The following is a 15,024-nucleotide window of genomic DNA, read 5'->3' on the forward strand; positions in this document are numbered from 1 at the left end:
CCCTGCCCACCCCACCACGGCCTGCGAGGGGAAGGGGCTGTTGAAAATGGATCAATAACCCCATCACCTCTGTCCCTTCTTCACCCAGACCTTCCCCAAACCTCTCCCCATCGCTTCACCTTCTCTTCCCCAAACCTCTCCCCATCACTTCACCTTCTCTTTTCTTCCCCAAACTTTCCCCATCGCTTCATCTTCTCTTCCCCAAACCTCTCCCCATCGCTTCACCTTCTCTCCCCCAAACCTCTCCCCATCGCTTCACCTTCTCTTCCCCAAACCTCTCCCCATCACTTCGCCTGCTCTCCGCTTCCCCAACCCCTGTGGCCGGCCCCGCTCATCTTGACGTCTGACCCTCTCCCTTCCAGCCCTGACTCTCACCGTGGCAGATAAAGCCACCAAGGAGGCACTGGGGACCTTCCAGCTGCCGGTGCGGCACCTCCAGCTCTTCCAGCCCCACCACTGGAGACTGGTGCTGGTAGGTACGGCTCCTGCCCCTCCACCTCGCTGCTTATTCCTGCTTACAACTCTGATTTTCACCCCAAGGGTAGCTGGGGGTTGTGGGCGAAGGGAGCCTTGTGTAACGGTGTAATCCCGGTGGGAAACCTGAATTTTGGCAAGTCGGGGAAGGTGCTCAAAGAGGCTCGTGAGCTTCCCGTGAGGTGGGAACAAGGCAGGCGTTGTGCTGGGCTTTTTTTGTCGCCTCTCTCCGGTGGGAAAACACGGAGGAATAGCGACGGGATTGCAAGCCGGGAAGCGCTTTTGCCCTCGGCATCCTGGGGCCGGGCCATACATCAGAGCGTTCGTTAAACAGGGGCCGCTGCGCATTAATTAACGCCAGCATGTACCCAGCCCCAGAGAGAAGCCGCTTCCTAAGCCTTTCGGTGGGGATTTCTCCATCCCAACATGTTAACAGTCCCGGGGACTGGGCTGACAGCTCCCTGTACAGCTGAGACCCAGCAAACTCACTCAGTACTCCCCCCAAAACAGCCTCCCTTATGCTCTGGCTGGCAGAAACGAGTTTTCTCTTCCCTGTGCAGAGATTGGGAGCGTTTAAATATGTAAATGCAGAAGGATTTATTATATTGATCTTTTCCGGGAAGGCTCCGGGGGACAACGAGCTTTAATTGTCAGTTGGCGCGTTTACTGTCAGCCATGGGCTGTCTGCGTCCCCAGCGCCTGCGTTTGGTGGCCTTGACCCTTCCTCCTCCTCCTCCTCCTCCTCCTCCTCCTCCTCCTCCCATGGTTGGTTCTCCGCAAACAGCCGAGGACGCGGGACCCCGCAGGGACGGTCCTGCACGTCACCGTCATCCGCAAAGGGAGCTTCATCCCTCGCTGTGATGGATTGAGCTACGTGGCCTTGGAGGTGAGAGGTGGCCCTGGGGACAGGAGGTGGGGCTTCCAGGGTGCAGGATGGACCAGAGCATCTCGACCCTGGGAGGATGCTCCTGCACGTTGCCTCCTGCTCCGGCAGCTGTCGGTGCTGTTTCTCCCCCCTCGCCATTTGCTGACCCCCTCCCCATGGGCTCCCCACCTCCCAGGTGCTGCTGCAGGGGTTGTCAGCCCCCCTGGCCACCCCCCCCGGGCCACTCGTCGCCGTGGCCAGAGTTGTGACCAATGTTCAAGATCACAAGTGAGTGACGGCCGCGGGGGACTGCTGGTGACGTGGTGGGGACGGGGGGGACACGCTGGGCTTGGGGACAACCTAAACATCCCTGGTGCCATCACCCCCTCCCACCGTGCTTGGGTGGCCGGAGGCGGATGTGGCCCCACACCTGTTGACTCTCCCCCTTTTCCATCACTTCTCAGGCACCGCATGGAGAAGCAGCCCATCTCCTGTCCCGGCGTCAGCCCCACCACCATCACATTCCCAGACCCTCCGGCAGCAGCCTTCAGCGTCTCCCCGGTTGCCAACCACGGCTGCCCGCAGGTAGGACACCGAGCGCATCCGTGGGGATGCACTGGTCCAGCAGCATCCATCCCACTTGGGTACCAACGAGCATCCCTCCTTCGGTAGGGGCGCTGAGCGCCCCGTGCAGGGAGAAGCTTTAGCAGCAAAGTGATGCTTTGAGCATCAAAGGCACTGTCGCCCCACATCCGCCTTGCCCTGCCTGCGGAAAAATCACAGGCAGCTCCTCGTTTGTGCTTCTGTCCTTCATTTTTCCCCCCCTGCTCCGCTCATGCCTCTGGCTCGAGTGCCGCCTCTCGAAGGCAGAGACCTTCTCCTCCCCGAGCCTCAAGTACCGCCGGGAGAGCTACGCACATCTTCAAAATAGCTGTTGCCGTGGAAACATACGCTTTCGGCACGCGGCATCAGCGGCGGCGAGCGGGAGGAGGGCCCCGCTTTTGTTCCCGAGCCCTGCCAAAAATTGGCGGGGAGGGAGAAGCAGGGGACTGGAGGGATGCTGGGGCGAGGGAGGAGGTGCGATGGGGCAGCCGAGCCAGAAGCCAGCGGGAAGCTGCCCAAAACCGGAGCTGCGCCATCCCTTCGCCTCTGAAAAGTGTCAGCCGAAAGCGCGGCGAGGGCAGATGTCCAGCCGCCCCGAAAAGACGGATCCAGCTGGTCCCCAAGGCCGGCGGAGCACACGTTTCTCCATCTCGGTCCTTCCCCCCACCACCACCTCCCCGTGAGTTGAATCTTGATCGTCTTGGAGCGAAACGCCCTGTATCAACACGTTCGGGGAGCCCATAAATAAAATATTACTTAGAGGAGGCCAGCCAAATGCCACGTCGCCCACCAGGCGGTGAATTATCATCAAAATCGCTAGTGCGTTTCATTCATTACAATAATTGTTGTTTTATCGCCCACCCCCTCCGCCTCCCTGGGTTGTTCTTTGCAGGTGAGACGCAGCGGGGAAAGCGCCGGGAACCCTCTGCTTTGGGTCTGTGCTGGCTTTGGGACTCTCTGGGACCGGCGTCCCCAGCCCCGTAGCAAGGGGTTTGGGGGTACGGGTTTCCCACGCCGGCTCCGGAGCAGATATTAGGAAAGAAAATCCCGTGCGCTTACCCCCATGTCATCTTCCCCCCCCCCCCCCCGCATCATCCCGCTCCATCTCTTTGCTGCAGGACGCAGCACCCCGAGGCTGCGGTTTCCCAGCCAGAGCAGGGACATTCCTCTCCTCTAAAAGCGGTCAAAAATGCATTTCTTTGGGATTTATATGGATAAACGCACACGCAAACCCCCGTGAACTCGGGGGTTCCGGGAGCCGGGTGAGCTCACGGCACCGGCACGGGCGGCAGCGCCAGCGCGGAGCCGTGGGAGCCCCAACGCCGGAGGACGAGTGATTAAACTCGACCATCTGGCCTGCGCGCTTGCTGCCTCCTCCTCCTCCTCCTCCTCTCCGTGCCCGTGTGGCTCTGCCTGTCTTTGCACATTGCCGAGGATGTTTTCCCATGGGATGCGGGACCCCCACCCGCTCTTTCTCCCCATCTCCTGCTTCAGTTTCCCCACCTGTAGGACGCACTTCATTCCCCGGGAGGATGAACTCCTAACGCCTGGGAGGAAAGGTTAGGGGAAGGCGAGGAAGAGGAGGAGGAGGAGGAGGAGGAGGAGGGAGCTTTGCTGCTCCGGTTCCAGAGGTTAATGGCTTTCTCCGAGCGAACTCCTGGGCAGGGCTAATCGGATTCGATAATTCTGCCAGCCCAGCGTGTCCTCTCGCCTGTCAGTTCCCATCAGCATCTGCAGACAACGGCGCTCGGGTTCACCTTCGGCGGGGCACCCCTCTTACTTCGGGGTTTTTTCGGGTTCACGGGTGGTTAACCCTTCCCTGTCCGGCCAAGGCTCCTGGAGACCTGTTCTTCCTGGCCAGGAGATAGCTGAGACCTGCACAGAGCCACTTTGTAAGTGTTGGGTGCTCTCCTTGGGTGCTCCTGTTGGGCCAGCACCCCCTTTCTCACCAAAAGGGATGGCTTTGGACACGCTGGTGGCAATGGCAAACCCGTGGGGTGGACGGGCACCGGGCTGTATCGCGCCGTGTCTGCCCTCCAAGCCTTCGTGATGTTGGTCCCCTCTAAGATAAATCTCCTTTTGGGCTCTCTCCCTTGGGGAGCCTCCGGTTTAACCCACTTATCTGGAGCTTCTCATTCTTTTGGGGGTCTGTGCCCTCCAGACAAGCAGCCGTGAGGACCGGGGGGTGGCTCCATCCCTTGGGAAGGCAGGAGAGACGTCGTAGGCTTGGCCACCTCTACCTCTGCTCGTGCCAATGACTTTGCCTTTGAACCAGCCTTCGGGAGATGAGCTGGGGTAGCCAAGGAGGATGAAGGCTTCTCCTTTCTTCTCCTCCTCCCCACCGCCTTTGTTGTGTTGCTCCAGGTGGCCCTCGGCAGAGGCGGTTGTTGTGCCAAGACGTCCGCCCAAATCAGTGCATCAGCTCTGACGCTCCGGCGCAGAGCATCCATCTGTCCCACCGAGCCGGTGGGAGACAGCCCGGCCCTGGCGAGCGCTCCTCCCCTCCCCCCTCCGCTTCTTCCCCCAACCCCCAAAATCAAGGCGGAGGGGGAATTCAGGAGCATGATCTCCCATCCCCGTCCCGGTGAGAGGCGCCATGTGGGCTCGGGATCTTCGACAATTGGGGTCAAATTAACAATCTGCTCCCGCGGTTGACTTTTCCCTTCCCCGCTGAGTCAAAACCGGCACCATCTCGCAGCGCCTCGTCCAGGTGGATGCCAGGAAAAGGAACCGGAGGCGGCACTTGGTGGTTTTTAGATTCCCCCCCCGCTCCTAAATTGGGCTTTCTGAGGTTGATGAAACAACCCCCGTGGGGCTGGGAAAGGAGGATGCCGAGACGAATCCGGCTGCCCCAGTCTGGGCAGGTTTTCCCTAAGGATTTGCAGGCTCCCTCCAAGCTGCATCGCAGCTAAAAATCCCAGCTGATGCTGGGGAGACCCCCGACAAATTCCCAGCTGAGAGAACCAGCCCGGTGCTGAGCCAGCGCTAACAGCGTTGCCCGATCCTGGAGGTGTTTTGGGGTTTTGAAGCATCCCAAGTAAGAGCCCCCAGGACCGGGTAATGCACCGCCGCGGGTCTCCGAGGTGCGTAATGCCCATTAGCATCCCCAAACGTGAAGCAGAGGGAGACACACACACACACATATATTCCTTCTTCCCCGGCGAAGCAGAAATGTGCTGATGCAGAAAAATCCGCTCGGCATCTCTGGTCCCCCGCTGGGGGATGCTGGCCGAGGGGACGGAGTAGCAGCGGTTTTAAAAAAAACTAGAGGAGCCGCTGTCAATAATTCCTTGGAGGCGGGAAAGCTGACCTTTGGAGAGCTGGCGGGGGTGGGGGGTGGGGGGGGATTCTCCGAAGGAGAAAGGGGAGCAGCTGCCGGCGGGGATGGACTGATGCCATTTCCAACGACAGCTCGCGGCTCCGGGGACAAACGTGTTGCCCGCTGGTCGATATCCATCCGGCAACCCGGACCCACGCGCTTGGGAAAGGGTTTTGTCACGATATATGGACCCCGAAAGCCTGCTTTGCAGGCTTTCGGGGTCCATATATCGTGACAAAACCCTTTCCCAAGCGTGAGCGCTGCGTTGCCCAACAGATATCGAAAGGTTCATCCTGGAGTCAAGCACAGCTCATCCTCCAAGCTCTTCCCAGCCCGTTTTTAAGCACAGGGTGGTTGGTCCACGTGCCGTTTTCCTCCTCCTGTTTTCAAAGGGGGAAGGTGCCGGCAGGGATTAGGTGGAGGGAAGCAGCCAAGCTCGGTGAAAACCAGTTCAAGCAACTGGGATCGGGGGTTGCTTTCGAGCCCGGGGGTTGCCATACAGCTTCACGGGTTGTGGTTTTCTTTACTCTCCTCTTCCTCCTCTCCGTCTGCTTCTTTATCTCCCGAGAGAGAAGCTATCCGGACGATAATTTTCCTCTTGTCTCCTAAGATATCCCGACCAGCTGGGCCACCGGAGCAGCCAACCTGGAACACCTCCTTCCTCTTCCAAGGCCGAGATGTGGCCACCATCTTCTCCCAAGACACCGCCCTGCTCATCGAATATTATCCGCACAAAACCAGTGAGTCTGAGGACCCCAGTGAGGATGCTCATCCTCCCCACTGCCTTTGGCCGGGGCCAGGTCCTGGGCTGCCATATCCCCAACCTCTTGCCCCTTTCCCCAGTGTGGGATGCTCCGGCCACCCTTGTTCCTGTGGGATACTCGGTGCTGCCCCTCACCGGCAGCGTTTTTCGGGAGCTGGTGGCACGGAACAGCGGGATGCGCGTGGATGGCCTCACCGTGCAGGTGAGCCAGCGGGCTGCGGGGTGACGCCGGGCAGGGTGGCATGCCAATGGCACCTATAGGTGATGGCACCTATAGGTGGTGGTACCTATAGCTGCTGGAACTGTGGGAGGGATCTCCATGTCCGAGCGGGCTCCTGAGCATCCCGCGGGAAGCCAGGGTCCCTGCTCCGAACGGCAGCCTTGGGTAGGATGATGCCAAAGCCACCGGAGCCCTGGTAGAAAGCCAGAGCGGCCAGCACGGGCTGTGAGCTTTCCTCTTCCTCCCCAGGGCACGGACCTCAAAACCACGTCTGGGGCCATCCCGACCGTGGGGCTCCGCCTGCGGCTCCTTCGATCGGAGGTGAGACACCGGGGATGGCGAAGCCTGAGGCAAGGAGGGATGGGGACGGGGATGGAGATGGGTCTTTGGAGCTCCCTCCAAACCTCTCAGGTGGAGAGGATCCAGGTTTTATCCCTTGCGCCTGTTGTCTCGGGGTTCAGGATTGCTCTGCCGGGCAGCTGGAAAAAAGCAGTGGTGTTCCTGCCCTCGCACATCCAGTTTTCCCAGGGTTTTTGGCACGTGCTCACGTTCCCGGGAAATCCCAGCTGGAGGCAGGGCACGGGCAAGGTATTTAGGAGAGGCTGTTCACCGTCTCCGTGCGGAGAAGGGCCAGGCTGGTTAACCGCGGTGACAAATGTCCAGCTGTCTTCATCCTTCAGCACTTGCGGTCCCCAGGGACATCCCAGCAGGGAGGGAATTTGGCTGCTTTTCATCCCATGGAGGTGAGAACCCCGCTTGCCCTTGGCTCCGGGACCGGTCCTTGGGCAGGTCAGGATGTGGCCGCGAGCCTGATCCATCTAATTACGGCAGCCACCAGTCTCCGCTCCCATCTGTGAAAAAAAAAAAAAGCTATCCATAAAGTGAATTTGGGACAGGTTTGGATGCTGCGCTGGCAACTGCATCCCACCCCCCCACCTTCCATCCCTCCCCGAGGAGCCGCGGCGGGTCGGGGGCCGGCTGGTGGGGGTCTTCGGAGCGATTGCCCAGGGGGGTCAGCGCAAAGGGGTCTGCGTGTGATGAATTATTCACATGGGTGTCACTAAGTGCAGAATTAATCCTTTTGCTTCCAGCTGGCTGCTGCACTAAATTATCACTCGCAGTCATGCGGGAAAATGCTGCGGAATTCATTTAGCTGATTATTGTTTTGATCTGGGAGCTGTAATTTTTTTTTTATTTTTTTTTTTTTCCTCCTCTTCCCCAACCTCTCCCTTTACCCCCTCCCCCCCTCCAGCCCTGCCTTCCTTAATATATGTTAAGAGCTGGGAGCGGAAACAACAACAACAAAAAAAAAAGCCAGAAGAGCCAGAGCTGGCCTTGGGCTCGGCGTCTGGTTAATTCATCCGGCGGCAGCCCGGGCAGACTGACCCGGAGCGATGCAAATCAATGAGCGAGTCACTACTGAGCAGAGCGAGGGCAGAGTTGGCTCTTCCCGGCCTTGCTGAGGCCCGTGGTTTTTGCCTGGAGGTCAGGATTTTTTGAGGAAGATGCCCCGGCCGGCTGGCTGTGATTCCCAGCACCCCAAACGGCAGCCCGGCAGGCAGGGAGATGCTGCCGTGTCCCTCCTCTCCCTCTTGGGCAGCCTCAGGCTTCAAGGGATGCTTGACGGTTGGATTTCCAAGTCCTCAGCTCAATGATTAGTGCTGAGCTCGGCTTCGGGACAGCAAGAAGTGGCCAAATGGGGGCCAAGAGGCAAAGGCAGTCAATATAGGACCTGAACAGACCCGGCGAAGCATCGGGGCAGACTTTGCACCAGGGTTGTTCCTGGGGTGCGAGGACCCCCAGCATCCCTGCCCCTCCTCATGGTGTGAGGACCCCCAGCATCCATGCCCCTCCTCAGGGTGCGAGGACCCCCAGCATCCCTTCCTGTCCTCATGGTGCGAGGACCCCCAGCATCCCTGCCCGTCCTCATGGTGCGAGGACCCCCAGCATCCCTGCCCATCCCTGGGGTGTGAGGACCCCCAGCATCCCTGCCTGTCCTCAGGGTGCGAGGAACCCCAGCATCCCTGCCTGTCCTCATGATGTGAGGACCCCCAGCATCCCTGCCCGTCCCCAGGGTGAGAGGACCCCCAGCATCCCTGCCCGTCCTCAGGGTGCAAGGACCCTCGGCATCCCTGCCCATTCCCGGGGTCCGAGGACCCCCAGCATCCCTGCCCACCCCTGGTGTGTGAGGACCCCCAGCATCCCTGCCCGTCCTCATGGTGCAAGGACCCCCAGCATCCCTGCCCATCCCTGGGGTGCGAGGACCCCCAGCATCCCTGCCCGTCCCCAGGGTGAGAGGACCCCCAGCATCCCCACCCGTCCTCACGGTGCGAGGACCCCCAGCATCCCTGCCCGTCCTCAGGGTGCAAGGACCCTCGGCATCCCTGCCCACCCCTGGTGTGTGAGGACCCCCATCATCCCTGCCCATCCCTGGGGTGCGAGGACCCCCAGCATCCCCACCCGTCCTCATGGTGCGAGGACCCCCAGCATCCCCACCCGTCCTCATGGTGCGAGGACCCCCAGCATCCCCACCCGTCCTCATGGTGCGAGGACCCCCAGCATCCCCACCCGTCCTGCCCTGTGCTCCCTCACCCCACCGCTCTCCCCAGCCAGATGGCAAAGGAGAACAGGCTCACCGAGCTCGTCTCCTTTCTTTTCTTCTTTCTTTTTTTTTTTTTCCTTTTTTTTTTTAATTTTATTTTAGCGTAGAGAGCTGAAAATGCATAACCTACATCGGCTGGGCTTTTTATAACAAACAACAGCTAAATAAATCCTGGGCCATCTGTACTCCCCGGCGCACTCGGAGCCGGGTGTAAATCCCGGTTGCTCCGTGGCCTCTGTTGGGATTTCACCGACTCCTACCAGGGGTTTGGATGCTCAAGTCGACCCTCCGGGCTGGGAGAACGTCCTCAGCAGCAGGGTTTTCTCGGGATAAGGGGCTGCCCGTAAATAGGATTCATCCCCCAGTGTTTCTGCGGGGTCTCAAAACCCCGCCACGGTGGGAATAGCCACGGGGAAAGGGGTTGGAGCAGCTGCTTTATTAAAAGCCAAGAGCTCCGACAGCAGGGATGAGCAAAGAGGAGCCGTGTTAGCCCAGGGAAAGGTCTGAAAGGGCAACACTGGGTTGCAGCCCCCCCATCCTCCTCCCAGTAAAGGCACCGAGACCCCCCCAGCTTTGCCCCCCCCACAACCCTCCACCTTCATCCCCGTTCGATCCTTCTTTGGAGCCCAAACGAGAACAAAAGACTTTGATCAATCTCAGGGAGACAAAGAAATCAAAGACTTCAGCAAAACGTTGGCGTTTTAGCAAATTAACGGCTGTCGCTGGGAAACTGTTACGGGGAGTGTGGGGGGGAAAACCTGCAGCCGACTTCATCCGCCTCCCAACCGGTTTGCGGCTCAAGGCAGGGCTCCCCGCTTTCCCTTTCCTCTTCTTTTTCCAGCCCAAATTTGATGTCTTTGCCCAGGAACGCTGAGTTTGACCGTGCAGCCGCCAGCGGCGAATCTACGTGTAGGGTCAAGCAGGATGCAGTCCCCCATGTCCCCCCTGGGGGATGCTGACCCCCATGCGAGGGCTGGAAAATACACGCCGGAGGCATCTTTATTCCTAAAGGATTTATTCATCACCCCCGTTTATTACTCAGCCCCGTTTTACGCTTCGTTTTTGGCACGACCCCACCTCGGCTCAGCCGATCAACTCAGCGCACGGGACCTTCGGAGTCACCTCAAGCCACCCGCTTTGCTGAGCTCTTTTGGGCATGTCACCCGAGGTGGGGTCTGGGGACACGCCGGCACGTGGTGACAGCTTCTGGGGGGGGGAAAAAAAAAAAAAAAAAAAAAAAAAGGAAAAGCTAGCGCTGTTTTTTTTCCAGGCAAGAGGAAAAAAATTAAAAAATCAACAGGCTGGTTATAGCGTTGCTTAAACAACCTTAATTTATGTAATTGCTGCCATTTAAAACCAGAAGCAGATCGGCGCCTGGCATAAATTGTCACCGCGCCGGGGTGTAAATTGTCACCGTGCCAGCCTGGCGATCAAACCCCTTTCGGGTTGGCAAAAAAAAAAAAAAATTAAAAAAAAAAAAACAAAAAGGCTTTACAATTGGTTGGGAAGGGCGGAATCGCTGTGTTTTTCCCATCATTTCAGCCTGGCTGGGCCAGTTTTGTCCTCCGCGAGCACCGAAATGGGGGTTTTTATCCCCAAATCGTATTGCAGGGGGTGAAAGGCTTCTTTTGGGGAAGCACCGCTCTTCCCTGCTGAGCATCTTCTCCCGGTGAGCCGGCGAACCCTCCGAGGGCTTTCGGCACAGCCGAACTCCCTCTTCCCACCTCTTGATTGACACCTGTCAATCAAACACATCGCCCATTCTTCTTATTGCACGGCAAGATTACAAAAAGCGTTCCGGCATCGCCGCCGGCCGGGTAGAACCAAGCCAGAGAGGGACTAAAAAGGAAAAAAAAAAAAAAAAAAAAAAAAAAAAAAAGCCGGGAATGTCTTTGTTAAGGTTGAATTTGTTGCTTTCCACCCGCCGGTCCCGGGGGATCGTTCAGGGCAGCGCTAATTGAATTAAAAGCACGTGCGCTGCGGCGAGCGGCTCTCCGGCGGGCGATGGTGGCGGGGCCGGGCTGGCCATCGCCGCGGTACGGCGCGGTGCGGCGCGGCGGGCAGCAGCTGTACGCCGGCCCCGGTAATTGCAAGCTGAGCCTAAACTGTTGCATTTTGCATGATTCCGGTCCCCCGGGGGGGGGAAATGGGAAAGGGGGGGGGGGGGGCATCGTCACCCCGGCTTTGATGCTGGAGGAGCGCGGTCGAGGTCGGGGCCGGCGGCGTAATGAAAAGCGGCGGCACAAGGGACGATGATGCTGATGGCGTTAACGAGGCAGCGATGGGGAAGGGCACAGGGACCACTCCTCGTCCTCCCCGCTCCGCATTTGGGGGGAGGGATGCTCACCGCCCTCGTTAGCCGCACTAACGAGGCGAGGCCGGGCGCAGGCACGGAGTAATATCCAGCGAGGGCCACTTGGCCGCTGCCCGTGCCCGTAGCCAATTTGGAGAAGGCGGCCGGCATGATTGCTCAGATGGCGAAGCCCCGAGAGCATCCGCGCGGTGGGGAGGCGGGGATTTGCCCGGTCACGGTCGCCGGCTCCGGGACGGGGAAATCGGTGGCTACTGGGGCGCCGTGCCACCATGCAAGGCTCCCGGTGGCAAAGCGGGTGCCCCATCCCCCCAAACTGGGATCCAGGACGGGCAGGCCTGGGCGAGGGTCCCCGTCGGTGACCTCGCCGTGGCAGGCGGCAGCGAGGAGCGCGCGCGCTCCGTCCTTTATTCCATTAAGTCCCGCTTCCCCCTCTAACCGGATTAGAGGGGGAGTCTATAAAAGGCAGGCGGGCGGGAGGAGAACGGGCAGCGCGAGAGCCGGGCGCGGGAAATGAGGGGCAGGGAAATCACATTACCCCGCTGCCGGCAGCATCTGGCAGGGGGTCTGGCGGGGGGCGGCCGGTGTGCCGGAGGTGTCTTATCCGGCAGGCGCCAAAGCCGGCGAGCAGCGCCGGGCGGCTCGAGTGGCTTTTAGCATCCCCGCGCAGCCGAAGGACCTGGGTAGCCACCTCCTGCCCACCTGGGGAAGGGGAGAGATGGGTTGAGGTGGGCACAGAGCCCCTATTTCCACCAGCCCGGGTTTCAGTGCAAAGGACCGTCTCCTCCTCCTCTTCCTCCTCGCCTTGTCGGTCCAGCGCTGGTTCCTCCTGGGATCCCTTCTCAGCCCAAAGCTCCTCTTCCACCTTGTAAAGATGAGATGTGTGGTCAACCCACAGCTCTTCTCCATCGCGCCCGTCCCAGTGGCATACTGGGGACGTGGATGGTGGGAGAGGGGACATGCAATGGGTGCAGCTTAGACCAGGTCCCCCCTTCTTGCCCCCGTCACCGCATCCACCCCATCCCACCGTTGCCTCTCTCTTCCCAGCGACCGGCGGCGTTCCTGACCCCGTCGGGCGGCGCTGTCCTCCCCAGCCTGGCCCCCGCCGCCGCCTCCGTGCTCGAGACGGGGGAAGAGCTGCGCCCATTTTATGGCCAGGTAAGAACCCGCGAGAGCAGGCGGTGACACCACGCCAACAGCCTGCCCGCGGCACGGCCCCGCCAGCCGCCGCCTCCTAAAGGGGGAAAAAAAGACGGCATAAATCCCAAATCGTAACCCCCCTTCCGATATACGCATCGCTGGGGGCGGTGGGTTTTTACCCGGAGCCTGGTTGTACCGATAATTCCTTGTGTTGTGCGCACGGAGGTGACTTTACATGGGTGGCCGCATCCCTGCTTCCCCCCCCCTCCCCCCCTTCCTTCCCAAATGTTTCGGGGTGGAAAGGGGAGAGCATCCCCATCACCTTGCTGGGAGCAGGCCGGATGCACCAGCTTCCATCTGATTGCTCAATCCCAAATCCATTTAGCAAATTCTCTCCTATTACCGCTGCATTATGTTGAAGACCCCGGGCACCTCCAGCTCATACCTTTCAGCTCCAGGAAAAAAAAAAAAAAAAAAAAAAAAAAAACCAAAAAACAAAAAACCATTAAAAAAAAAAAAAAGGCAGCTGCTCTCCTCCTCCGGCCCTTTGTATTTATAAATGGAGCCCTTGGATGAATTCAAACCCAGCCCTCACGGTCCTAATATCTTCCTGTACTTTAAGCCATCTGGCTTTAAAAATAACAGGTCGTTAAACCTTGATTCTGCTTATTAAATAGCTGGGAAGGAGGAGGCGGAGGGGCCCTGCGCTGCCCCAACGCCCGACGCGCTTTCCCCACCTTCATCCCAATCCCTCTCCCTGCCGTTCAGGCCGCAAAGCAGGGAAAAAGAAAATTAGCAATAAAAATAAAATAAAATGAAAAAAAAAAAAAAAAAGCAACCATAAAAATACAGAAAAGCTATTTTATTTTTTTTTTTTTCCTCCAGCTGTTTTAATTCCCCCAATCCACTGAGCTTTATTGCTTCCTTTTTCGGCGGCGGCGGCGGCTGCTTTCTGCCCATCCTAATAGAAACCCGTAATGGGGCGTGCGGAGGCGGGTACCACGGCGCAGCTCAAACGCGACGGGGCTGCCTGCTCCAAAATCCACGGAGCGAATTACGGAAGCCCCCCCCCGACACCTTTCGGACCCGCACAGGATCGGGCCCTTTGGGCTTTGCCGTTTGCTGGCCCCGATGCCCCCGAGCAGCCTCAAATCCAGCTCGCCGTATCCTCGTATCCTCGCAGGAGCATCCCCTCGTCGATAAAGCGAGGGAGGGTAGGAAGCGGTCCCGAGGACGCTTCCAGCATCCTATTTTAAAGCCTGAGCGGGGCGATGAGAGCCCAGAAAGGCTTCGCCCAAACCCATCCCTGCGCAGGCGGCTTTCTCTTTTTCTGCCTAAAAACATTAGAAAGCGTTGCTGGTAGGATTTTTTTTTTTTATTATTATTATTTTCAATTTTTTTTTTTTTTTTCCCTCCTCCCCAACCTTCGACAGCCGTTTTCTTTCTTTTGCTTTTTTTTTTTTTTTTTTTTTTTCTTCCCCCTAAAGCGCGAATTATTTTCACTCCGCTGGCATCGCAGCGCGGCGGTGTGTGGGTGTGGGGGGGTGGAATTAGCTCGGAAAACCCATCTCCCGCCAGCCCCCGGAATGAAGGCTGACACCCTACTAAGGGAGCGTGTGTGCGGGAGGGAGCGGGGACATGACAGCCCTCCGGCGGTGGGGTCTGGGGAGGGGTTGTGGTTTTTTTTTTGGGGGGTGGGGGGGGTGAGCGAACACTCGGTTGATCACAGCCCTGTCACTTCTTCCCGCTCCGCTCCGGCTGATCAAACCCGCATCCCCATCCCTACCCTGCGGCTTTTGAGGTGTCCCCCCCCCCTACCTCCGGATCGGCTCGTTAAGGACTTCATTAAAAAAAAATGAAGGGGGTGGGACGGGGGGGGGGTCACGAAGCAAACAAAGCGAGGAGGAATATTATCGGAGGTGGGGGTAATCCTTCTCTACACCGGTCCCACGGAGGCAGAGAAGCCTCCGCGAGGGTTCGTGGTGGGACATAAGTCTCCCCCTTTTGGGCTTTCCAAGGTTTGGGGTGGGTTTTTGTGCCGGACCGCCGTTCCGCCCTTAGGCTGAGGTTTCTGCCCTGTTTTCTTCCCCTTCTGCCCTCTCGCTGAATAGATTTGCGCCTCTCTTACCGGTTGATGAATAATTTACAAGCAGCACTTAACGATTATTTGCGGGGTGGGGTGGGGAGCCTTTTCTCCAACCTCTTCAAACATTTGCTTCTCCTTCAAGCCTTTTCTTTCCCGGTTCCCATCATCCCTGTTTCCCTGACCTGCGGACGCCGGGGGTTTTACAAGCCAAAGGGCCTCTTTGTGGGGCTGGGAGATGCAAATGTCATTTTGGGGTTTTGTTTTTTTCATTCTTTTTTTCCTTGCTGGCATTTTGTTCCCAGCCCCGCGCCGCGCGTGTGCCATATCAGCTCCATCACATCAGGTGAGAGGCCAGATGTGCAGGTTGTCCCCCAAAACCACACCGTGGGGTGGTAGAGCAGTGGCGGGGGTGGGATTTCTTGCTCGCCAGCAGCATTGGACCCGTTTCCAGCTCTTGGGTGACCTCTGAGGAAGACGGGGGCTCCTGCACCGGCTGAGTGGGGCCTTCAGCCCCGGTGAGATGGGACGGGACCCCCAGCACAGTATGGGACCGCTGAGCCCAGTAGATCCTTGGGACTGGTGCCGGCGAAAGTGGCCCGCTGGCAAGGGGAGAGGGGGATGCGAAGGATGAGGATGCCACA

The 15,024-nt window shown here is 58.7% G+C and overlaps 1 protein-coding gene across 1 annotated transcript in view; it reads left to right on the forward strand.

Annotated features, from left to right (window-relative positions):
* Nucleotides 1-15,024, forward strand: part of CCDC33 (coiled-coil domain containing 33) — a gene marked incomplete at both ends in the record, with an annotated part of 45,356 nt that overhangs the window by 19,095 nt on the left and 11,237 nt on the right. Inside the window, 8 exons of the mRNA XM_082488934.1 lie at nucleotides 363-472; nucleotides 1,259-1,360; nucleotides 1,536-1,627; nucleotides 1,804-1,924; nucleotides 5,872-6,001; nucleotides 6,105-6,226; nucleotides 6,494-6,565; nucleotides 12,205-12,315. Of these exons, the coding sequence (XP_082345060.1) occupies nucleotides 363-472; nucleotides 1,259-1,360; nucleotides 1,536-1,627; nucleotides 1,804-1,924; nucleotides 5,872-6,001; nucleotides 6,105-6,226; nucleotides 6,494-6,565; nucleotides 12,205-12,315 (860 nt within the window). The remainder of the gene's footprint in view (nucleotides 1-362; nucleotides 473-1,258; nucleotides 1,361-1,535; nucleotides 1,628-1,803; nucleotides 1,925-5,871; nucleotides 6,002-6,104; nucleotides 6,227-6,493; nucleotides 6,566-12,204; nucleotides 12,316-15,024) is intronic.

The sequence above is a fragment of the Vanellus vanellus genome, assembly GCF_965231255.1.
Source record: "Vanellus vanellus genome assembly, chromosome: 11".
NCBI lineage: Eukaryota > Metazoa > Chordata > Aves > Charadriiformes > Charadriidae > Vanellus > Vanellus vanellus.